This window comes from Furipterus horrens, unplaced genomic scaffold (assembly GCF_987537825.1).
Source record: "Furipterus horrens unplaced genomic scaffold, mFurHor1.1.pri manual_scaffold_15, whole genome shotgun sequence".
NCBI classification, from domain to species: Eukaryota; Metazoa; Chordata; class Mammalia; order Chiroptera; family Furipteridae; genus Furipterus; species Furipterus horrens.
Window position 1 is genome coordinate 10940415 of NW_028327185.1, and position 26077 is coordinate 10966491.

Sequence of the window (26077 nt, forward strand, 5' to 3'; positions counted from 1 at the left end):
AAGAAGGTGATGACAACTGAGCTACAAGAGCCACGCAAGTGGCCTCCGTTTCCAGAACAAACTCCCAGGGCTGGTGCATTAGCAGACGCGCCCTGCTCAGCGGAACGCCACATGCCCGTTCCCCAGCTGAGAAAAGAAAGGCGCTGAGGGAACAGCAGTCATGGTGCAGGGAGCACTGGACTGGGAGGCAGGAGAGCTGGCCCTGCGCCTGCGCTCAGCAGCCTGTCACCGTCGGGCCCCCCTGTCTGTCCCGGCCTGTGAGCGCCAGGCTGACTCCGCTCTCACAGTATCTGGTTCTGCAGAGCCTGCTGAAGTCTAAGAGGACTCTGTCAGCCCCACTGCCCTCAGAGTGAGAAGAGAAGAGTACAGGCTGGCGGGGGGTGGGGGGTGGTGAATCACCGAGCACCCCGGAGTGCCCGACGGAGGGAGGGAACACACACGACCAGGCTGAGGCAGCCATCAGCAAACCACAGGATGGATGGTCATTAACGCTCACCCATCTGCATAGCCTTTTGCTGAAGCCCTCCCCTCGGAGGCACATGCATGCATACATATCCCTATACCCACATGCATGCACATGCACACACACATACACCTGCACACACGTTCCAGCAAGACCCTAGAGGTGAGGAGACTCTGGGCTTAGCGGGTTGCTTCGGGTTCCTCTCGTTCGTCCCCAGACTAATTCTGTTACTAATTCTGTCTCCCATTCAGTCAGTGCCTGCGCCCACCCTACCCACCTGCCCCATTTCTGCCCGCCTCACTTGCCCTGGCCCTCCACACAGGACAGTGGGGAGAAAGAGTTCAGAACGACAGTGCAGCAGATCTGGAAAGAGCCCTTCATGGGGAAGGGAAGTGGCCAATGATTGCTATTTTTATTTCTATTTTTCTAAGACCTCTGTGTCCCCTCTGTCAAGGGGTGACAAGGACTGAATCCTCCCCACAGGTTTCCGGTTTTATCCCGTTTTAGATCCACAGCAGCCAGGCTCTGTCTCTATCTCCTCACCCCAGAGCCCCGGTCTGAATGAGTTTCTAACACGGAAAAAGTTCCTGAGTTTTTAAGGAATTTGTTGAGGCTTTCTAAAATCATCCAGAATGTTCTCTTGGGCTACGGATCGCATCTTGCACTGTCTTCTATCTCAGAATAGGCCCACAAATGTAGAGGTGACAAAGGACACCATCTATGTGACACGTGGCTTGGGCTTGAAAGGGGCTCTGTTTACTACAGAAGCAGCCAGGGAAAGCATTTGGGTGTTCAGATAACTGCCGCTGTCCTGAACAACTACCCCCACCTCATAAAAACAATCTACTGCGTCCAGGCCCCACTGACTTGAATGATCTCTCCCACGTCTGCTTTTAATGTCCTAACTCTAAAAATGAGGGCTTGTGACCTGGTCCTATCCCACAAGGACCTCTTGGATTTATTTAGAGAATTCAAATTTTTTAGAACCTTGATAGTCTCATTTTTGTCCTTTTGCTCATCAAGTTCTCACTGAGTTTGGCAAAAGGCCATTCTTTAAAGCCAAGCTAGGAGGCCCTCCAGGAGATGGTGACCTGTCCATGATTGTACATCCCAAGCGTGGGCCTCTGACATCTGCAGGAGACATTAGTGTGGTCCGTCAAATAGTTCCAGTTCTTCTGGGCACATGGTAGGACTTGATGCTCCTGCCGCCTTAAAGTTAGGTGAGAACATCAGACTTGCTTGAGCAATTATGTGCAGAGGTGATCTGTGCTAATTCTCTGAGATGAAGCTTTACAAGCCAGCATGAGATTTGCCATAATCTTGTTCCTTCTACCATGGTGACCAGCAAAGCTCCAGAGAGTGGCTAAGCCATCAGCCTGGGTCACAGGATGAGGACAACATGTAGCAGAGGCCATGGCTGACCCAGATCAGGTATATAGCATGGGCAAAATAAATAAATCTTTGTGGCCTTAAACCACAGATCATGGGGTTATTTGTTACTGCAACATAACCCAGCTCATCCTGACTAATACATCTTTGCTTGAAAGTAAGAATCATAGAGCTGCTGTGAGTCCAGCGATTGCTTAAAAGGAGGAAATTAAAAAAAAAAAAAAACACAGCAAGAGAGAAGGAAGTAAAAGGCCCATAACAAACCTGCCTTGTTTTCTCATGCTTTCCTGCTTTTGTGCAGGTGGGTCCTTCTCTTCCGAATATGCTTCCCCTTTCTCTACCTAGATAGGTGAATTCCTTCCAAATTAACTCAGCACCATTTCTGAGATTTTCCTTTCTTTTTAAATACATTATTTATTTATTTTTAGAGAGGGGGGAAGGAAGGGAGAAAGAGAGGAAGAGAAACATCAATGTGTGGTTGCCTCTCCCATGCCCCCAGCTGGGGACCTGGCCCGCAACCCAGGCGTGTGCCCTGACTGGGAATCAAACGGGCAACCTTTTGGTTCACAGGCTGGCATTCAATCTACTGAGCCTCACCAGCCAGGGTCTGAGATTTTTCTTCTTGACAACCTCAGATAGAGTGGTATCTGTCCTCTGTTTCCATCAGGAATTGGGTAGACTTGTCACCCTAAACACACAGATATTGCGCTGTAGCACTTACTACCTGGAAAGCCAGATTAAGTAGTGGTTACAGGACCTGCTCTAGAGTAGTGGTTTTAAAAAAAAAATTTTTTTTTTATCCTCAACCAAGGACATGCTTATTGAGAGAGTGGAGAAGGAGGGAGAGAAAGAGGGGAACAGAAACACCGATGTGAGAGAGAAACATCAATTGGCTGCCTCTCACACACACCCCAACTGGGGACTGACCGGGGACTGAGCCGACAACCTAAGTATGTGTCCTGGCTGGGAATCGAGCCGACAGCCTGAGCCACACCGGCCAGGGCTAGAGCAGTGGTTTTCAACCGGGGGTGATTTGCCCCTCAGGGGACATTTGGCCATGCCTGAAGACATTTTGGGTTGCCATTTGGCTGTTACAACCGCGAGGAGGTGCTACTAGTCAAGGATGCTGCTAAACATCCTCTAAGTGCACAGAACAGCCTCCCAAAACAAAAAAGTGATCAATAATTGTCAAGAGTGCCAAAGCTGAGAAACACTGTTCTAGAGTAAGAACTCTCGGATTCACATCCTGGTCTTCACGCTGGTATTTCAGGCACGCAACTCCTCATTCAAGGTCTGCCACTCAATAAATATGTAACGGATGTTAGATACCTTAACCTGCCCCCTCTACTGAAGTGCAAATTCCTAAAAGGTAGGGACGAGGCTTTACCTAACACAGCTCCCTGCGTGCCAGCATGACTTTGATGCGGTCGGTGCACAAAGTGTGTGGCCAGTACAGGTAAGGGGCCCACCCCTTCCTGAAAGCTAGCTAGTTACAAAGAGCAGCTAAAACCCTCTGCCTGGCCCCCCAAAAGGCAAAGTTTGTGCATTTAATAACGCCTCTGCTAATTGTAGCATGAAATATTTTATTACTTCTGGTTCATTGCAAACACAAGTATAGTAACTCTTAGTTAACCAGAATATTTAAGAAATGAGATCAACATACATACAACATCCGGGAATAATGCAAGTTCATGGAAAATAAATTTTATAGCAGTGATGCTATCTGCAGAAGTGACTTGAATCAAAATGAACTGCCCACCAATAGCTCTATTACATTTTATTTATTCAACCTCAAACCAAATACCAATATTAATTTTAATTGGAACCAAGAATGTAACAAGAGTTTTTATTTTTCTTTTAACTCTACTGAACAAGTTCCAACCAGAATCAAACCTAGGTTTTCAAAAAGTTACCAAAGCAGAAAAATATTCTGAACCAACCTATCATGTGATTCAGCTACATCTTCGGTCTTGGGCCCAATCAAAGGACCGTTAAAATGTTCTGGAATATTCTAAGGGCCCACAGGGACTGTGTGGAAAGCCTGTGACCGTCTACCTTCACGAGACCATCTCCACTACCCGGGCTCAGGGGACATATGTAAAAAGTCCACATAGAAAAACAATTGCTTCTTTGTGACAGCCTGCCTGTACAAATGCACCAAAGGAGATTTTGCAAATGTTATACTTCATTACACCAAGGAAGACACAACCATGCTTTTTCATTTCTGATGACTCACTGGAATGAAGACCAAGAATGCTTATTTCAAACACTGTGAAGTCCCATGCACATCAAGCAGAAAAAACAAAATAAATACCCTCTTCAGCAGATGACATTGACCCCACTTCCCGATGGCCACCAAACCCTCCAGCAGGTCCTGAAACTGGTCACAATCCCAGGAAGTCTAGGGTGAAAGGCCGCGACTCAGTTTTAAAGGGAAAAATTATTTCAGTCCATACTTTCTTAGCAGCTTTAAACTATATACATACTTTCCCCTTTTATTTATTTATTTATTAATATCAGAAGGAAAAGTGTCCCTGGGACCTTCAGTGGAGACACTGCGGGAAGTGGGAAGGGGCCCCACAGAGAGGGGGCCCAGACAGAAGCCCGGCAAGGTGGCAGGCAGACACTCTACATTTGTCCCTTTGTTTTTCTGTTTACGTCCAGGCCCAACAACCCAGAGACAACTTTCCTTAAATACAGCACCTGTGAGTCAGCTTTGGTGGGGTCCCGTGGAGACACAGCTGGGGGTGGGGGGTGACGAGGCAGGCCCAGCTGAGAGGTTTGGGGCCAGGCAGGGACCTCAGAGGTGACCGGGCACCCTCGCCTGCAGCTTAGAGGCAAAGCTTGCACAGGGTGGGGGGGTCCAAGGTTTTGATACCCACCTGTGTTCTCACAGCACCCCTGTGGAATTACTTTTTTTAAGCCATTTCATTTCAATGAAGTGGATATACAGGTGGCAAATAAGCACATAAAAAGATGTTTGACGCCATTAGGGAAAAACAAAACCACAATGAGGCAGCCCTGCGTAACTACCACAGTGGCTAAAATAAAAACCAGCAACACCACCATGTGCTGGTGGAGCTGCGGAGAAACTGTCACTCCTACGCTGCTGGCACGGATGGACAACGGTGCCATCACGCTGGAAAACCATCTGGCAGTTTCTTAAAGAAACAAATAAATACGCAACGGCCATGGGACCCAGCAATGACACTCCTGACCATTTAGCACCAAAAAGTGAAAGCTTATGGTCACACGGAAACCTGTGCACAAATGTTCATGGCAGCTTGATTTATAAGAGCCGAATGCTGGGAACAACATAGATGTCCCCTCCTAAAAGTGACCATTCAATCAGAATCTCAGATGACAAGGCAGAGGCTGTGTCATCCAACCTCAAGCAAAGGAATCGCTGAGAACATTGGGTCACTCCACCTGCGACTGAATTCGCCTCGTGACGGGTCGCTCATCATCCCCCGTGGGCAGTTTCATGGTACTCACATGGAGGCCACCTTGAGGTGGTAACACAGTCGTGATGCCCTCTAAAGAGATGCCCTGGCATTCTGAGAGCTTACAGCCTTTAGTCTCAGCTCAGCCCACTGGGCAAGGCCGAGAAACTTCCTCTGGAGGTAAAGAACCCCGAGACAACCATCTGTTGAAAGCCTGGCCCCCTGCCCACCAGCTCCCTTGGAATAAACTTTCTCCCTTTGCAAGGTGATGCACTCAGCCCCAGTGCAGGTGCTAATGGTATGTTTGAAATAGAAACCCACTACAGGCTTTCACCTGGGTCATTTAAAGGGTCCAGAATCCAGCAAGCGCCAAGAAATGAAGAGGCCCTGATGCACTCTCTGGGTGACCTGCGGAAACTGGACACGCGCAGACCTGTGCTCTCTACCTGCTGAGACCCCCGGCCTGCAGGTGGCACTGACCCTCCTCCTTCCAGCAGGAGGAGGCAGGTGGAGTCCCCAGGGCCTGGGTCTGGGGACAAATGACTGGACGCCCTCCCCTCTCTCCATTGTCATGGGCTCACTGTCCAGCTCTGTCTGCAGTGGTGAGGAGCTTTAATTTTTCGCTGCCCTTTTGGGTTAGGAATTCTCCGCTTTCCTTGCCATTAGACCAGGGGGCCGCCAGGCATGTTCAGAAGCTCACTTCGCTGTGGTTCCCCGTCTCCCAAGTCTGTGTTTTTGTACAAAGACCCATTCATTTAGAAGGAAAAGAATCCTCTCTTAGTTCTGTGAATAGAAAACTGATCTTGACCACACTAAAATGCTACTCCAAGGCAACTATGTGAAGACAATGCCTTTGCCCCCCGCAGAAGTAATATGTCCAAGGCAACAAGCCCCCCTGATTTGCTCAGCCATCTCCAAGGCCCCCATCTTCCTCTGCCTTCAGTACAATTAGTCCCCATCCTCCTAAAGCAGGAGCCCAGAACTAAAGTCAATACCGCTCTGCACAGAGCTCCGCCACCTTCCTCTGCTCTCCAGGTGACAGGGGACAGGTGGCAGAGAGGAAGGGGCAGGGGTCCCAGCCTGGCCACTGACCACCTGCACTCCTGGGACTGGCACCCTCATCTGTCAGACCCTCAGTCTGCTCGGTGCAGAAGGAGGAAAATAAGACACACTTTGCAAAAATGACATGAACTGATGTATGGCACATGTCTGGCACATATCAGATACTTCAGAAATCACAGCTGCTATTATCTTATCATTCTTGTGTAGTCTAAGATGGCTCAGCCATTTTAACAGCTGCACCACAGCTTAAGCAGGCTGCAGTTTTGGTCACATAACTTCCAGTGAATTTCTGAAGAAATACTGATGAGCCCGGCCCCCTCCATGGACCCTCCATGTGTGCGGAGGAATTAAAAAACCTCAATTCAGGACTCACGTTATTTTACAGAACGTGGTCACGGGGGTCATGCGGAACTATGTTCTGAGGTTCTTGAAATCTTCTTTCCAAAGTCAGTGTCACATGTCCACAAATCACAGTCGGAAACCAGGCTAATGGTCCCCAGCAGCGTGCCACCTGGGACACTCAGGGCACTTCCCTCCAGGCTGACCCAAATCCACCGTTAGGGCCCCTGCAACTCTTGGGTGCGACTTTCTTCTGCCTTCCCCTGGGGATGTGGTATTTGAGGCCAATGGTCACAGGCCAAAAAATCTAGGCCAGTCCAGAATGCCAAAGAAAGGATGCCAGGAAGAACCCCTGGACCTGGAGGACTTTGTCAGCTTCTCGGTGTGAGCCAGCAGCCCGCAGTGGGGCGGGCAGGGCCTCTCGGACAGAGCAGGCGGCTTACCGTACAGTCTGATGCCACAACGTAAACAGCATCCAGACGCTGCTCCCTGCGGCCTGAGCCCAGGATCGAAACCAATTACGTTCTGTGTATATTTCCAGGTTGGGGCAATAAGGGAGTTACTGTCCCATGTACTCCCCGTTCAGACCGCCTCTGAGGTCAAGGCTGCCACATGCTAACAAGTTCTTTTGGTGGTTTGGTTCCTCCCAGATGTCAGCGCCCCCATCCTTGCGAGGGGCAGGAGGCTGGAGTTGGAGGTGTTAGTGTATGCCAGGCCCGAGGCCCAAATCTCAAGAACAGTGCATGGCCCAGAGCCGTCCCACAAAGGAGCCTCTTGCTCAGGGCCTGGACACCTAACAGTCACGCTGGGGTGCCGGAAGGCTAGGCATTCAGGGAAGATGTGAACCCCAAGGGTTAACACTGCAGGCTACCTGCCCCGTACTATAGCCAAGAAGGAAAGAGGGATTTCCACATCACACGTCAAACGCCTAGCAAAGGAGAAGCCCATGTTTGGCAGGCAAGGTGCCCGGGGCTGTGGTGACGTCTGGCCCAGGAACAGATTAGCTGCTCTGGAGGAACCTGTCACCACACAGCCCCACATCCTGTCAAGACTGCACAGGACCCCCTGGCCTTCCTCGGACTCCAAAGTGAGCTGGTCCGTTCGGGGTCAATCCAGCTGGGCCCAGCCACCTGACTGGGCTTTCCCGCCATACTGCCATCGCGGCCTCGAGGAACAGTCCAGAAGGCCAAGTCTGGCCCAGGCTCCCAGCAGAGGGCAAAGGGCGGCCAGTGACTCAGGAAGAGCTGGAAGGCTCTCCTTTGCTCACTTGAGAGAGAGGGTGGGGGCAACATGGGCTGCAGAGACGCCCCCACCCCAGCCTGGCCCTTGAGGCCTCCACTGGGTGTGCTGTGAAAGCAAGCATCTCCTGAATCCGAGGAAGACCCTCTTTTAATAAACATATGCCTGGCCTGGACCAGATACAGCACAGGGAAGCGATGTGGGCCACTGAGACACACACTCGTTCAAAGTCCCCCTGGCAAGCAGAGCCACAGCTGTACAAAGTCATGGTGACATATATATATTTCATTCTCCCTCTGATGAGCCATGGTGGCTCTAAAAGATGCACCAAGAAAGCAGAGGGGTTGGGAGGGGAGAGGAGGGATGGAGACTTCCACGTCCCCCAAAGCTGGGCTGCTGGGCCTGGATGACCTCAGCCACTTTCCACCTCCAAACAGAACAGAGAGGCTGGGGAAGGAGGGGCGGGGGGCCGCATGTAACCTGACACCCCTCACAGCCGCTGAATACAGTGGATTGTTTTTAAACTTCAAGTTCTGAGCCCTGGTAACAAAGTAGGGCCTCTCCTGCAACTGAGAAACCTCCTTGGAAAAATAAATCCTGCTGCCTATTTTGTCATCATCGTGGACAGGGAGCTGCACTGGGAGGAGGTGAGTCAGTGAAGGCAAGTCAGTGTAACACCCGGGGGAGGGCCGCCCCCCCGCACCCCACCCCCCTGGGACGCGGGGCTCCCTCCATCCACGCCTGCTCCTTGCCAGGTCCTTGAGCTGCATGATCTCATTTCATTTTCATAATAGCCCATGAGAGAGGGTCATTATCCTCGGGTTAGAGGCGAGGAAACTCGGGCTCAGAGAGGTGGGTCCCTGCCAAGGTCTGGGATCAAGGGAGAGTGTGAACTCAGGTCTGGCTGGCCCCAGGCAGCCCCCCAGCCCCACCTCCAGAGGACAGCCCATCTCCCTTCTTTGCTCATCAGGACAATCTTCCTCTAGCACATTCTTCCTACGAAACTCAGCGTCAGGCCCCACTTGTTCTTCAATGGAAGAAGGTGACCCACCAGCACATGGGACTCCCCGAGGTATTACCCTTCACTATCACCGAGACAAAGAGAATAGTGGAAGTTGGGGGCTCAGTTCCTAGGGGGAGGAATGAGAGTTTGGGTGACTGAAGCCCACTGAGTTTAGTTACTGTTTATTGAGCATTTAGAACGCCCAGACACCACACTAGGTCTCTCACACACTAACTACCTCCTTTCGGGCTCACAACCCGAAGGCGGGTATTATTAGTCCTATTTTACAGATGTTGAAACCGAGGGGCAGAATGGTAAGGCATTTCTCTACGGTCACACAGTCAGGACATGGTCGAGTTTAGACTCAAACCCAGTAAAAGCTCAAGACTTTGCTGAATTCCTCTCTTTCACTTCCCAGGACACAGAAAACCACCACATGGTCCAGGAAGAATCAATGCTCCCATTGAATGTCCTCGAGCTCTAGGTGGGATGCAGTCTCCTCTCAGTTATTCAGGAGCTGAGAGCCCTGTTCCAGAAACGTCAGCCCTCAGCTTTGTGGCTCCCTGCTTGCTCCAGTCTTCCCTGTTGTCCATCATTTGCATTGTCACCTACAAGTTAGCAAATCACAGGGGCAGGAAGCTTCATCCACAGTCCACATGGTCAGGGTGACCACTGAGGCAGGAGCAAGTACACCGAGCTGCAGAAGTGGCACCAGGACGGAATCCGGGATGTCCGTGGACTCAGCCCTGCTCCCCACCCACACTGTGCTGTCCGCGTCAGTACGGGCCCTGCTGGGCATGTAAAGGTTGGCTTTGACACGGTTCTTACCCATTTCTCGTTCAGCAATGCAGAGGCGGGACTACCCTGCAGGGGCACAGTGCTTGTCCTTGTGCACCCGCTTTTGGAAAGCTTTGAAAGCAACACCAGAGCACTCATAATGAAAACTCATCTGGCCCTGGATGGTGTGGCTCAGTTGGTTGGAGCTCCGTCGGTCACGGGTTTGCCTAGCTTTCAGGTCCGGTCCTGGGTGGCCCAGGTGGGCACATATGATCTCCAGCCAGGCTTGTTGGGGGTGGGGGGTGGGGCACAACTGATCAATGATTCTCTTTTACATCTATGTTTCTCTCTCTTCCTTCCTCTCTCTCTAAAAGCAATGAAGAAAATGTCCTTTGGTGAGGATTTAAAAAACAAACAAACAACTAATTTGGCCAGGAAAGAATACACATTCTCTCAAAAGGACTCTACGAAGACTATCTCATTTGAGACTCATAAAGACCATGTTTAGTAGGAAGACTTCAGCAATATACCCATTTTACAGATGGAGAAACCAAAGCCTATAGAGACCGACTCTAAGAGTCACTAGTCTTCCCAGCTCATTGCACTCCCAGAGTGGGCCCAGCAAAGTTCTCAGGGGAGGCTCCAGTCTCCTCAATGACTTGGAACTACCCAAATGCTCAATACTCACAAGTGCTTAACCCTATGATGACCACGATGATGGTGTCGAAGAGCAGGAAAAGATTTCAATGGCCTCATAAAGACGAAACTATCAACTACAGTGCATTCAAAAGGTCCCTTACATCAGCCGATTTTAATGTCTGTAAGGAGCTTTCAATAGTTTCTCAAACCTGAACGCTGTCTTCCTAACCTCCCAGCTTTAACATCCAGCAACCAATTTCCCTGCCCCCGGCTCAGCAATTGGGGTCTCAGGATTTGCTACCCCAACAAAAGCTCCCAGCCATTTTCGAAACTATTGGCTATGGGTAGACTTTCCACTTGACATTGTTAAGAGATTAAACTGTTTATCTCATTGTCAGACACAGGCCCTTTCATTTCCGGCTAGTAGATTCAGGTTAGATAAGAATTACAGAAGTGATACTCTGGGGTTCCTCTCCATCCCCTAGCCCCTGTCCTTTCCCCCCAGTTCTGAGGCCTATTGTGTTAAATCTACTGGTTAGATAGCTAATTTGCAGAAAGAAAATAGTACAGAGCCACATGCAGCAGAGGATTAGACAAACACCAGCTTCCATACCACTGTGGAAGAAGCACTTAACAGGAGATCCTGTTGAACTATAGTCTACGACCCAGTCATCAATTGCCATAGAGAAGGAGAAAACAAATTGAGCTGAGCCTGGAAAGAATGTCAGTGAAATTGGAAAAACACTTGCTGGGAACTGCCTGGGGGTACAGTGACCTCTCCTGTAATTGCCCAGGTTCTACCAACTCCCAACATACCAAGAGGGATTGCAGATTGGGCTGGTGGATGGCCAGTTACCAGGGAACCAAATCCCTCTGCCCCGTAGCAGGCTGAATACTCCCCAGAGTGTCTGAAAATATTAAGTGCTGGTAATATAAAATATATTACAGTTTCCTCTTGGAAAACAGTACAATCAGTTTATTCATTCTGATTAAATGGATGCAGAGGTGCAGAATGCAGAGAGTCCCTTAGGATGGGTTAAAACAAACAACTGTCGATGCCAAAAAACCCAAAGGCAAATAAATGCACCTCATTTCTGTGCTCTGATGCAGAAAGACCGATTTTATAAACGTGAGCAAACAGACCACCCTTTTGGAAGCGTTCTCCTTGGCCAGGACGGGACCATACCCTGCATTGTTGATACATATTATCATTTCTGGGTTAGGCAAACCCTAATCTTAGTCACCAGGTCAACGGAAATAATCTCAATGTCTTTGTTTCAGATGCTGTATCACTTGATTATCCCTTTCCACCCAGAATTTTACCGCAAAAGTAAAATGCTAGATTTACAGGATAACAGTGAACTTCATGAGGGAGGATCTTCTTTAGTCGAAAATGAACCATCACCACCCCAAGTTGAGTGCAAAGTTCTTTTACGTATTCTGAGACGGGGAAATAAAAACATATCCTCTCTTCCCCGCACCCTCCAGTTAAAACACAGTACTTATATATGAATTATAGAGGTTCATTCTGCTAGTTTACCATCTGTAGCTCCCACTTTTTGGTTACTTACAAAGATTATCAGGTGGTTGGGAGCCCAACAGAAGTCAAGATTTCAGGGAAAAAAAATGTAGTACATATTGACTAGTAGCCTTTAAAAAAATTTTTTTTTAATTTTATTTATTTATTTTTAGAAAGAGGGGAAGGGAGAGAGAAAGCGAGAGAGACAAACATGAATGTGTGGTTGCCTATCGCACACTTCCAACGGGGAACCCGGCCTGCAACCCAGGCATGTGCCCTGACTGGGAATCGAACCAGCAACACTTTGGTTCTCAGGCCGGTACTCAATCCACTGAGCTACACCAGCCAGGGCTTGACTAATAGCCTTTTGTTGAATGGATTTTCTTTAAGTGAGATCCAGTCAATAAAATAAAGCTCAGTGAAGGGAAAAGATCAAGTTTTTAACATGACTTAATGAAAATGTTGAGCAACATACCAGATAAGTTAGTCAACACCCTCTGTGTTGGCTTACCAGTATACTGATGATGATGATTATGATGATGATTACGAGTCATTTCTCAACAGAGAAAGCTTGGAAGGCCCTGCCTTCAAGTAGGAAACATCAGAGTGGTCTTCCCTGTATAAACTCTGCAAAAAGGTGCCATCACCGACCTTATTCCTTGAGGCCTGTATACAGTGGGTGCTTCTGCGGCAAGCTATCTGCTCATAGGTCTCTGATTTCCAGCCTAAAAATAATCCTCAACCCGGCACCTGAGCAAAGGGAAACTGTATCAGCCAACAGACTGGGTGGAAGGTAAGGCCAAGCTGCGTCCTCAGCGTTCCATGAAAGACACTTCATGACACTGTCGTGGTTCCACCGTAGCTTGTGTGTACCAGTCTTGGGCAAATTTAATTTCATTCCAGCCTTCTTGGCTGGGACGGAATCACCTGCCATGATTGTACTGGGACGAAAGTGGGACCTAAACAAAATCCTAGGATTACTACAGAGCATTTCTTCCAAGGGGCCTGACAAATTTCCCAGACAGACATTGCCTTACCAATTCTCATGATGTCTCCCAGCTCCACCGTGACCCACATTTGTGGAGCCTCTATTATAGGCCAGGTGCTGTGCTAGGTACTGAGATACACAAGGCATCACTGCACACTCACCACCCCATGAATCACACCTACGCTCCCCAGTTTTCAGAGGGCTTGCATGTCACGTGTAGACTGGGATTTCACCCCAAGTCTCTTAAACCTGAGTCCGTCACCCTTACTCCTATGGGACAAGGTCATAGGAATAAGCAATGAGCTTGCCATCTTCCAGATGGTTCGGCATTTCTTTTACAGACAGATAATGAAATATTGTCTCTTATCTATCCCTTCATTCATTCACCCACTAACAAATGTTTTAAAAACACGTACTCTGTTTCAAGCCAAGGCAGACCTCCCAAGGCAAGTAAGGAGTAAGAATGTAAGTGTGGGTCCTGTAACTATATCGAATACTTTCTGGACTTGCTTTCCTCATCTGTAAAATGTGAATATTGGAAGAAATGAGCTCTCAAGCCTTTCCCAGACCCAAATTTATATTTGTCAATTTTATAAGCTATAGAAAAGTTTTTGTTATTTTTTCAAATAGCAAAAACAGAGGCCTCACTGCCTAATGAGGGCATATATATTTATGGTGTCTTTCAGCCAAGAAGACATGATTTGTCTTTAAAATAACAATCCCACCCCTGGAAAAATGAAATACCAGGTGTCTGGAAGGACCACAGTGAGACCCATGGTTGGTGGCAGAGCTGTAGCAAGTCAAGTCTGACTCTAGGGTCATGTGACCAGGTCAATGGATGGATGCTTCCAGACCTCAGGCTGCCCTCCACAGGCAGGTAGACTGGGCCCGCTGGTCTGGGGGAAGGCTGCAAGTCCGGGTGTTTCTTCTCCACAATGTTGAGACCGCTTATGACACCCCTGTTCGCAGAGGAACTGGGTACACAAAATCCCAAACATCCAGATAACAAAATGGCAGTCGGCACGCTAAATAAAGGGCTTTTCATATTTCCAAAGAATTCACAGTTGGGTTTGGTGTGATTTTGTAAACAATGAGCTCCCCTCATTCATGAGAATTACATCTATGCCAATTCTACCAGGAAAAGAAATCATCGCAAGCACACTGGTCACAGATTTGAGGGCACAATGTACATAACCTGGCACATCAAGGTCTCATCTCCTATCAAGGTGTGACCACGACAGGATTTAGAAGAGTTTCTGAGTTCATTCAGTTTCCTGCTGATTACCTGAAGTCTACTGAGTTTTTTCTATCAAGATGTAAAATTCTTTCCATTAAATACTTCAAAAATTCTACCTGTAGATAACAAAATCTGACAAAATAAAATAAGCCCAAATAATGTTATCAGTGCTCCTAGGAATATAAATAAACTACCCAGAACTAATCTAATCTGTAACTACATGTAACAGGTGTGTGCCAACAAAATCAGAAACATGACTCTGGCTCCGTGACAATTCAGCACTCATAAACAGAAGTCCTGCAAATGATGTATCTTGTACCTGAAATACATTTTTCTCAAAGCAGAAACTGACTGGTTTGCCTTATAAAATCTAAAGGCTAGCTGAGTCTTGAGCTGTGTTTTTGTGATGCCTAAACATCAACCTTTTTCTCTATTCCTGCCCCCCTTTATTTGAAAGAATTTTCAGCTGGCTGACTTACTTTTTATCTTTGATACAAAACAAAAGACCTTTGAAGTGATGTTTTGGCCTTGTGTAGGCAAAGCCTTGGTTTCCAAACTGCAATGTCTGAGGATGCCACGCCCTCAAATAAAAGCATTTTCTACTTTTTAGGTGAATGTCCTGGCATCCTACCAGCCCTGCCTCTAATATCAGTCTAATAATTAACGAGACTCTTGAGTATCATACTGATGACTTACTTTGATGATGCTTTTTTACAATGTGAAATCACAAGGAACCCACCTGCCAGTAAAGAGAGAAGCAGATCCATCAATGGATCTAAAGTAAAAGTACAAAATTAAATGTGCCCAGTTTCAGCCTCAGTGCCCAAGGTCTACACCAAAGGAATCTTATCACACTTCCAGACAGCCTGAAGTGTCATATACATCAAGTTTTAAATCAAATGTCTAGAATTATATAGTCACACAGACTTAGAGCAAGACAGACGCCTGTGAGATCACCCTCACATGACAATGACATTTTAAAAGGAGGAAACTGAGCCAGAGAGCAGAGCCCATGAGCATGTCCTTGGGTCCCGTTATCTTTATCGAGTCTTGGGTTGTTTGTTCCTAAACAGGTTAGAGTAACACCTAGATCCTCACATAAGCGACTCGGGGTCCTCCCGGGTCTGAAAGGTGCTGAGGCCTTGCCAGAAAGGTCCTCTCCACATACCTGACAAAGAAGGGGGCCCCATCTCAAAAACTGCACATTCAATCTGAACTCAGATCTCACATCCAGATCAGGGCCTTCAACATTCCCATCCCGAAAATAATTTTCTACTTAAAAGTACTCACCACTCCATTCATTTTTAAAAAGTAATCCACTAAGACTTTTAAATTTTTATTTGGTTTACCCACAAATAAAAATTTTATACTTTCAAAACCGCATACAACCCTTATAAACTGTTTGATTTTTTTAGTATATGCATGAGTTAGTTTTTCACTAAGTAAAGACCACAAAGATGGGTATTAGACTTATTGGGGTGATCACTTTGTAAGTTATATAAATGTCTACTCGCTGCTTTGTACCCCTGAAACTAATATAATATTGTATGTCAACCATAATTGAAAAATAAAGAAACAAAACTAGTCAATATAAATTTCTTTTTTAAAAGGGCAGAAGAAAACTCCAACGGGCCTTAAAAAGTAGTAAGCACCAAAAAGCCAAAGATTCTATACTACACTTCTTCATATATTTGCCCCCCCCCCCCCACAGGTAACTTGGCCAATGTTTTGGAGTTTTTTGTACCCATAATAAAGAACAATTTTGGAACAAATCAATAATACCTACTTTTTAAAGTAATATGCACACATATTTTAATACAGTACTTTAAGCCTGGTGTTTCAATGGCTCAGGTAACTCTTAAATAGGATACCAGAGGAAAATAAAGAACTGCTGATTAATTTTGAGTTATTTTAAAGAACCAAAAAGAGCACACCATCCTTGCTCAGTACAATCTGCTCCTATTCAGATCCCTGTGAAGAATAAATGTGCCCAAATTTAAGCCACTGAACACAAGGCATGTAATATAATTCTTCCGAGCAAATTTCAAGCGTCCAAGCCTTTATAAACAGACATCAGTTGCAAAACCTTATATCTGTCGGGCTCATCAGAAGACACAGGAAAGGCCTAAAGCACTTTGCATGTTTCTGAGGGGTCTTTATAGCTCTTTCCCATGGGAGCAAATGACCAGAGTGGGCCTTCTCACTCCATTTCCTTCCAGTAAAAAGGCCTTTGCTAATTTGCATAATCTAAACAGTGAAGTAATTTTCAGAGTGCATTTCCAAATGGCTTGCTTTTCATGGAGCTTTTAACTGGAGGAAGGCCCTTTGAGTTCCCCCAACTCTGAGGAGCAGGGAGCCCAGGGAGACCAGACAGAAGGAGGGCTGAGAAAGCGCCAGGCTTCAGGCTTCTCTGGGCTGTCACTGTCACCTCGGCCTGCACAGGGCCTCTCACAGTCATTCCCCCGCAGCACGTGAGCACGTGTGCCTATCGTGCACGTGTGAAAGGTTTCACGCTCAGGAAAGGCAGAGCAGCATCAACACCCCTGAGGGCCAGGGGTTGGAAAGCTGAATGTGCAGTTTCAAACCTGCGTGTGTGTGTGTGTGTGTGTGTGAACATGAGTGAGGTGTGTGAATCTGTGTGAGCATATGTGAGGGCGTGTGTGGGTGAGGGTATGTGAGTGGAATGTGAGCACATGGGAGGGTGTGGGAGTGTGAACGTGTGTGAGGGCTTGTGCATCCAGAGTGCAGTATAAAAACAAGCAGCTCGATTGGCTGGGTGTCATCCCGCAAAGCAAAAGGTTGCAGGTTCGACCCCCACTCAGGGTGTGTATGACAGGCAACCGATCAATATTTTTCTCCCTCCTTTTCTCCATTCCTCCCCGTCTCCCTAAAAATAAATAAATAAATATTTAAAAACAAGTTGCAAAGGCCAGGGAAGAGAAGAGGGTATTGGTATTGTAGCGCCTCAGACAGAGCTGGCTCGGGTTTTATCTATAAAACACTGAAAAGCCCTGCCTAAAGGCCCAGCCAATCAAGATGTCTGGCCTTCTGTAGACAAAATATCAGTATCAGGCAATCAAGAGATTTTTGACCCAATGAGCAGATGTTATGATGTCACAAGTAAGTCTCCACCATAACAATCCGTACAAAAGAAAACAGCTTCCCCTGCAAATACTCAACCAAAAGCTCAGACGTCCCCAGGATCGTGTAATTTCCAGTTGGTTACCCACCCTCCCCACCAACACTCACCATCAGCTTCACGTGATTCAGAGAGCAACCCTGGCAGGGGAGTTTTCCCTGGCCCTGCTCTGTGGGGTCTGGAAACCTGTTTAAAGGTGGGAAGGAGGGAGGCTGGACAATGGGTAGGTCTCATTTCTCCCTCTGGACCTGGTAGCTACCTTGAAAATACCACTCAGCCCTCTTGTTTCTCAGTCAGCGTCCCTCTGGCAAATGAAAAAGGACAGGGATCATCTGTCACTATTTATCTCCCCTTTAACTCACTTTCAGGCGAGGGCCCTTTTCAAACATCCAGAGGCACACACTGTTTTGAGAACTAGCCAATAGGAGATGCTAATCCACCACTAGAAAGGATGAATGGAAAGTTGGAGAACAAGTTAAAGCACCTTGGCTGTGTCCCTGAGGCTTCAGGGTTTAAAAGGCAAATGGGAGGAGTGAACGGAGGACCATCTCCTTTGCTGGGCTTTTAACTGTAGGCAGGAAGGCAGAGGAAGCTGGGCCCCATCTTCAGAGAGAAGCACCTGTCCTTTACTGCCACCCTCTTCCAAGTGGACTGTCCCTCTTCTAATGGTGGTGTGCCCGTGCCTGAGGCCCTGTCCTGACTGGGGCCAGATTTTGTGTACATATTTGCCTCCCCATCATCAGAGTTCCATGAAAAGAAATGCCTAGCCTTCAAAACTCCAGACTGTGATTTCTGAAGTGGGAGTAAGAGAGAAACAAGCTTTCAGGTCCAAAATACCTTAGACAAGGATGTAGAGTAGAAATCCAAAGTTCTCAGTTGCTGCGGTTTAAGTCATTGAGGTACAACAAATAGCACTGGATATTCAAGATCAAATTGCAAGGCTACCCACTACAATAAAACGCAGACTTTCCCCAAGGGAGCGCAAGAACCCCTTGCACGCTGAACCAGGAAATTCCCCATACTCTGGAAAAGCTAAGAGAAAGTCCAGACCTTTTCAGAAGCGCTAGCTTCAACTCTTAACGTCTTCCGTAAGACACTCTAACATCCTAAGAGTGAAAACAGCCAAGGGCTGAGATTAACCACAACAGAAATAAACTCTTGTCTACGGCCACAGCGAACACAAGATGTCAGTATGATGAAATATACCTGTACCAGTCAACAAGCACATCCATTAGGTGGTGTCTACCCTAGAGATATCACCCAGGTCCCTATCTCAGGCGATTTGACATAATGCAACATTCTGTGATTAAAGAAATGCAAAGCATGGTTCTCATTTTAATTCATACAGCAAACTGTATCTTATTTATGCCCAGCCCCCGAATATTGCAATGTCCTGACTTCACGTACTGAGGCTAAGTGGTTCTTCACCCAACAGGCTGGCCACAACCACATCTACAGGTTTCAGGACCCTGTCAGAGAATCACACCCCTCCTTTTCCTGGCCTCTTAGTATAGAGGATGAGTTAATTCAATGATGTCCCTGTCGGTTTTCCTCTATCTAAAAGGACCGCAAGGTTTAAGTGATTCACCAGAGACAAAGCTACCCTTAGCAGCTCTGTTCACTATCTGTGGGGATTAATCAGGAAGGTTTTGGTAACATTCATGAATACCATCTTCCCAAGAAGTGAGTGATGACCTACCAGAGGTACCATAAAATTGTGTTTTAAAAGATGTACATGGAAAAAGCAATTGAAGAAACTTGGGTTCACTGCCCAAGCTACAAAGCGCATGGGCAGAGCCTAAGCACCTGCTCAGCAAACACATCTGGAGAGAATAAATTGTGACTGTCCCAGAGCCTCTGTCAAGAGTCTTCATGACTCAGGTGAAAAGTCAGAAAAATGGGACACGGAGGGCATGAAAGCATTTCTAGAAAAATCTCAGGACAATACTTACCACTCTGGGCTTCTGCTGGTCCAGGGTATGGAGGAAGGCAGAATTGGGATCCAGGCAGCGCTCAGGGTCACTGGAGATGTCCTCTTCTGAGTCCTCATAGGAGGAGGAGAAGCCAGTGGAGGAGGCCGAAGAAGAGGACAGTTTCCTCAGGGGAAGGATGCCCAGCGGGCTGCCCTGTGCCTCCTCCAAGACCCCGTCTTCCTGGGCGCCCATGTCTGTAACTATGACGGCAGGTATATTGCTGGGGCTGCAGGCCTCCCTCAGGGAAGGCTTGTCCCTCTGATCTGGAGAGAGCAGCTCTAGGCTGGGGCAGGTGGCTGTGTCCTTTGGTGGGCTTCCCCAAGTCCCCTGGGATTGTACTCCAGTGCCACACGTCCAGGCCAGACGGGCTTCCTCCATGGGAGCCAGCCAATCCTTGGAGCTCCCAGGCTGCACACTTGCACTGTCCCCAAGAAGGCACTGAGGTTCTTTCATATCTTTTGCTGCTTCCCAACAGGGCAAAGGTTCCAGCATTCCGCCTGCAGGAGTTCCAGCCTCCACCTCTCCCGCGCCTGGCTGTGCTGAGCCGCTGCCCGCATGCAAGCCCAGCGTCAAAGATTCTTCATCCACTCTGTTGGAGCGCTGCAGAGGCTCCGAGACCACCGGGGCCCCGCTGTGGGTCACCTCGGGCCCTACGGAGCCCAGCTCTCCTGCAGGCCCGAATTGGCTCTCAGCCTCAGAGGGCTTTGGGCTTTGCTCGTCCACAGTCCTCTCCTCTGGCACTTCACCCGATTTAGGTTCCCTGGAGCCTGGCCTGCCACTGGGCAGATTTCCTTTCCCCACCTTCCCAGGGTGGTCTCCACCGCGAGACCCGCCCTTCTCTGGGGCTGGGCTTGTCTCACTGCCCAAAGACTGCCCCTGACTCTCCGACAGGGCCGGGGGCCTCTCAAACAGCTCAGAGAGGGCAGGGTCGTACGGCTGATGTGGCCCAGTGGATGCAGCTCTCACTGCCACTTCTGTGGCCATCGCCGAGTTCGCTTCAACCAGCCCCATTGAGGGAGCTTGGCAGCTCAGAGTTTCCAAAGAAGGGGAGACCTTTTTGTCAATTTCCATAGCTACGGGTGAGCCACAGTGGGGTCTGGCAGGGACACCTTTCTCAATTCTCACGGAAGCAGGTGAACCCTGAGTCCCTGAGCCCGACGGGGAAGCCAGGCAGGGAAAAGGTGCCACTCCCTCCTTGTCCTTGGAGAGGCTTGGGCTGCGCGTCCAGGCGCTCCTCCCGAAGTCCGTCTCTGAGGTCTCTGGACATTGCTCCCCCCAGGACTTGGTCCTCCGTTCCTCGCTCTGAGCCAGGACCCTTCCTGGGGGCTGACTGCTGCTGCGGAAGGGACACGGGGAGGGCGAACGCGCCCTGCCCAGACGCGGGCTGCGAGGCACTTGAATGGCGGAGATCTGCGCCTGGATGTGCGCCTCGAACATGCCCACTTTCTGGTTGACCTGCACGTTCTGCAACTCGCGCTGCAGGATTCGCAGCTTCCTCTGGGCCTCCTCCGGCCCTGGGGGGGAGAGGGGACCGGCGGTCACCACCTGCTGCCCGTCCCCTCTCCGGCGACCCGCCCAACTCGGGCTGCCCACGCTGCTGCTGCTGCTGCCGCCACTGCCGCTGCTGCTATTCAGCCTGCTCCGGCCACTCCGCCAGCTCCGGGGGCTCCCGGGCTCCTCGGGCAACAAGGACTCGGTTGGGGGGAAGAGGAAGGAGGAGCCTCTACCGGGGCTGAATACGCTGCCGGGGCTCAACACGGCGCTCCCGGGTGGCGGGGGTGTCTCGCTGCTGCTGGCCCGCGGGGCGCCGCCGCTCTTCACCTGGTTGGCGCTATTCATGATCACCAGGCTGTTGAATGCATAGCAGTACACAGCCATAGTACTGGGTCCCGCGCTGCCCGCCGCCGCCGCGGCTCCCGCTCCGGCTCTGCAGCCCGCGCCGCCTCCTCCCGCAGCTCCTGGCTCAGCCCCGGAGGCCTGGAGGCTGGGGCTCCGCGCGCAGACGTAGCGGCATGGCCTGGGCGGCGGGCGAGGGGCAAGACCTCGGGCTCAGCACCCGCCCAAAGGTCCATAAACAACAGCGCCGCTGTGGAGACACAAGGAGAAAAGTCAGGACCCCAGAGGGCCGGTGTGGGGAAAGCGGAGCGGACGCCTCGACCTGCGGAACCCCCATCTGTCGGGGGTCGGGGGCCACTGGACCTCTCGCCCACTGACAGGGATTGCGCGAGGACACACACCCTCGGGGCGTCAGTGGCCAGCACGGCGGTGGTGTGCCTTTCCCGAGTGCACTCCCACCCCTCACCCTAGGTTTTGATGCGTATGGAGCTGCCTTCAAATTCCAAATTCGAAGACTCCTCTCGAGCCACGCAGAGGGGGAACAATGTAAAACTACTTGGTTCCTAAGTGTGCTGTGTGCGGGCGCGGCTGACTCCAAGAGTGAGGACACCCATCCACCCTCTCCGGGTCTCCGGCCTGAGCACACTGGTTATATTGGGTAAAACGGGACTCCTCCACCCCTGGATTTCAGGATCTCCCCATCCACCCTCTCTCTGGTCATCGGGGACCGACTCAGAGCGAACATTGGGAGGGAGCTCCCTACCCCACGCTGCTGCCTGCGCCCCGGTCTGGGAGGACCCTGCGTGCCTGGCGTTTACCTTCCCGACCGATCCTTGTCTTAGTGCTGTGTTTCTCGGCCTACGAAGGTCTGGGCTCACAGGGGGGCCGCAGCCGAGGCATTTTTCAGCACCAGCTTTGTCGCTTGTCCCCTAACAATTGTGTTTTGTGAGTGTGGGCGCGCCTGCGCGCGCGCCCGGGCCGAAGATCTGCATGTCCCCCGTACCGGAACCAATACTCGCTGCCCACTGCCATCGTCCCCTGTGGAGGGGCGTGTGTTTGTATCCACACACGGACAGCGAGTCGGCCTCGCGAGTCAGTGCGGGAGGACGCAGCTGCCTCTGCGGGCTCCGGGACCCCCGCCCACTCTGGGGAACTCCAGGGCGTGCGTGGCTGCAGCCGCGCCGGAGCCCAGGCTCTGCAAATCTCCCAGGGGCCTGATACCGAAAGCCCCGGGCAGCACGGCCAAGTACAGGGCTTCTCCGCACCCTGGCACCTTTGCCCAGCGCCCACGGAGCCACCAGGCCGCCCGCGCCGGGGGACGCCTGGAGCGCGCCAGGGAAGGCGGCGCAGAGCCCGCGGCCCGGAAGGCAAGCAGGAGAAACACGGACAACTTGCCTCTCTCTGCTCTCCCCGCACCCCGACTCCCCGGCACCCTCCCATATAAAACCCCTTTCCCGGTCTCCCCAGCCCACCTCTGTGCGCTTTTTTCCAAACCCGGAATGTGCAGATTGTCCCCAGAACTGGAAGTGAGGGGAGACAGGGTTCAGAAGCGAAAGCCATTAAAAAGCCGCCAAACTTACCTGCAATTTCTCCGATTCCAGGGTCCTGTGCAGACTACATGGCCCAAGAACAAGATGGCTTTAAAAGTTACAAAGCTCATTAAATGATTTCCTCTCCGAGCTATGGAAGACAAAAAAGGAATGCGAAAGGAGCACAGCGCTCCTGGGCTGGGACCCGGCGATTCCCGTGGCGGCGCGGGCGGGCCCTGCACGTCCTTCTTGGTGGTGAAGATACAACCCCAGTCCCTGTCGGCTCTGGGCTACTTCAGTGTTTGTTCAATATGCGATTAAAAAAAAAAAAAGTTGAGGCGGGGTGTCGGGGGGGGGGGCGGTGGAGGAGGGAGGAGGGTGAAAGGCGGGGGTTTGGGGGAGGAAAGCAGGAAGGAAGTTGTGAGCCTGTCTGGGGTTGAACTCAGCGGAACAAGTTTTTCTTTTCTTCTTTTTTTTTTTTTTTTCTATTGCTTGGCAAGACCGAGGGAGGGAAACACTTAAAAAAAAAAAGTTTCCATTGTTGCTAACCAAAAAAAAAAAAAAAAAAAAAAAAAAAGTCTTTTAACTTTTGCGGGTTAAAGATATACGATCCGTTTTCCACCCCTCCGTCGAGCCTTGCTGATGTCTAGCTTTATGAAACTTTTTGAAAAACGTTTTTAATAAAGTTTTAAGCAAAGCAAATAATGGGGATCTTTTGTAGCATTTAAGACGAGCTAAAATCCTACTTAAATGGCTTGTGTTCTTGTACACAAACATGCAAATTTAAGAAAGGGACGTTGTGGGCACCTCGTTGCAAAGTTGCAGATTTTAGATGCATTACACTAATGTTTTGGAAGACTGGCTGGGCTGTGAGCTGTAATGGTTTTGCAGCGCAATTGCTAGTTGTATAAACAGGCCTTTATGTTGCGCCTTTATCTGTTGCTAAAGGCACACAGCAACTGTGACATCGGCATATTTTCATACTTCTCAAAGTGATTTTTTTAAAAAAGGGTAGCGCTGGAACCAAAAAAGGCCAGGGCCCCCTTGCTCAGACCTTTGTAGCTCATTTTCAAGAGCTCCCACCCCATCAGCAAAAAGGGTAAAAGTGCATTGACCTGGAAGGACTGGACTGGGGGTCCCACCCCATTGAAACCCTGGTGCTGCAAGTGGGTTTTGCCTAATTCTCTGAATCCTAAACTACAGCATTTAGTGAAAAGGGAAAGCAGAGTTACCTGGCTCAGGAGATTTAATAATCTAAATCCTGAACCAGTCCTCATATCACCATGAGCTAGAATTTAAATGAAAATTTTGACTTTGCTGGTAGCATACCCATCTCTTGCTTATTTAATACTATTTAAAGTGTGGAAAGCAACCTGCTGCTCAATCAGAAAAAAAAAAAAACAACAACAAAAAACTCATGTTCAATCTGAAACCAAGAGGACTCCTAGCCAAGAATTCCTGGGAATCAGACATGTCCAGTACTTAAAAAAAAAATTTTTTTTAAAGGCCATGAAAGGATTGAGTCTTAATTCCTCTCCCACCCCCAATGGGCTCAATAAAAAGAGCCCAGTGTACATTCGGGTGTTGACTCAGGATCTGGATAGTTGTGAAGAAAAGCCAACCCTATCCTTGCCCCTAATTCAGTTCTCTAGTAGCAAGAAAGGGGAGCTGCCAGTCCCCAGGAAACCCACTCCATGGAGTTTATTTCTGACTATTCCAAGAGGTGCAAACACCATGTTAAATGTCATGTTGGAAGCAACCGGACGACCTGACAGTACATACAGTGAACACAGGAACTCACTCAGCTTCCCAGCCCTGGGAGATTTCCTCGTCACCTAACAGATATCACAGGCCTTTCCTGGAATTAAGAAATTTAGGCTTCCTGAATGTACAATCAGCCTGAAGAATTCTTGCTCACAAGGCAGGCGGCAGCTGGTCAGGTTCCACATAGGGGAGGGATTCCTGCCTTGGTTGGGCTAGAGGTAGAGCTAGGTGATAACTCTACCAGCCTAAAATTCTAACTGTGCCACCGAGAATGACAGGGATTGGGGAAAAGATGGAGCAATACCCGTATCTGGAAGCCAGCATAGTTGGCTTGCCTCCTGAAGCAGAATCTAGTTATCTTTCATGAATTTTAAGTGAATATAAGAAAAAAGTTACAGAGCATTCATTATTAGCCAGGCACTGTGCTAAGCATATTATAAATATTTATACATTTTAATCCTCATAATAATCTAATAAAGTAGGTACTGTTATTATCCTCGTTTTACAGGTAGGGGAGTTAAAGCACAAAACTGAGTAATTTGCCCCAAATTCCACAGCAGGTAAGTGGCAAGGCTGGGATTTGAATCTGGGAAGTCTGGGTACAGAATCTATGTTTATCGCAATCTCTCCATATTCTATACTAATTATCTAAAACTGTAGGGACAGTTTGCCTAAGTTTTCAGGGTTCTCATCTTCCCACTTTTAAAGTGGAATTTAAAAAATCATAGCTATGAAATAAGCATAGAAGGGAACTTCCTCAACTTGATAAAGGACACCTCCGAGGAACTAACCTAGAACTAACAACATCCTTAATGGCGAAGGAGTGAACACTGGTCTGCTCTGATCAGGAACAAGGTAAGAATATCTGCTGTTGCCACTCCCATTCAGCATTGCACTGGACGTCCTGGTCAGGGCACTTAAACGAGAAAAAGAAATAAAAGGCAATTGAAATTCTCTGAGCCTCAGTTTTGAGCTCTGTAGAATGGCAAGCATTATAATACCGTCTCCATAGTGTGCTTATGATGATCTGTTACTTAATGCACAATAAACAAAAAATATACTTTTTTAAAAAAGGAGGCTCCCACCCCCTAGCATCTCATACCAAAAAAAGATTCAAGAGTTAGTGAATCTAAGACTCTGCCTTACCCATAGCAGGTACTTAATAAATAGTTGTTTCTAAATGAGCTTCTTAACAGCGTCCAGAGACCCCCTTCTCCCCTTGCTGTTCTGATCTCCTGGTGGCAGTGACGGCACCAGAAATGGGGGAGGGGTCTGGGGTGCTACTGAGAAGTTTGTCTTTGCTCTCTCTTCAGAAACTCTGAAATCTAATGGCATCAAGATGGCTTAGCCCACATCCAGATGTAAAAACACATGCAAGGTGCCTGTTCACAGACCACTTGCCCTTCCAAGTGAATCAATCTGCCCTGTTCCCTGTTAGAAATGCTGGGAATCAAAGGACCACTCTGGGCCCAGAGCTCATTAGACCAAGGTGGACAGGGTCCCACAGATGGCTAATCCACAGGCTGGTTAAGGACCTGGCATGAAAACAGGAGGTAATCAGTTGAATTCCTCTCATGGGACTTTGGAATCCTTATTACAGGAGCTGAACAGAAAGGCCACGCAGCAAACCTGGGGTTCACGAGGCACGTGTGGGAGCTTTTATAGAGGAGAGACCAGCAATGAGCAAATGGCTGTCTGAGTGAGTGGGGGGTGGGGGTGGGTAGTGATGGACAAAAGA

At 49.0% G+C, this 26077-nt stretch overlaps 1 protein-coding gene across 1 annotated transcript in view; it reads right to left on the minus strand.

Annotated features, from left to right (window-relative positions):
- ITPKB (inositol-trisphosphate 3-kinase B) overlaps positions 1-22885 on the minus strand; it is an 86900-nt gene extending 64015 nt beyond the window's left edge. The window contains exons 1-2 of the mRNA XM_090263285.1: positions 22627-22885; positions 19190-21296 (exon numbers count right to left, since the gene is read on the minus strand). Coding sequence (XP_090119411.1) covers positions 19190-21088 — 1899 coding nt within the window. The 5' untranslated portion in view covers positions 21089-21296; positions 22627-22885. The remainder of the gene's footprint in view (positions 1-19189; positions 21297-22626) is intronic.
- Between the last annotated feature and the right edge of the window lie 3192 nt (positions 22886-26077).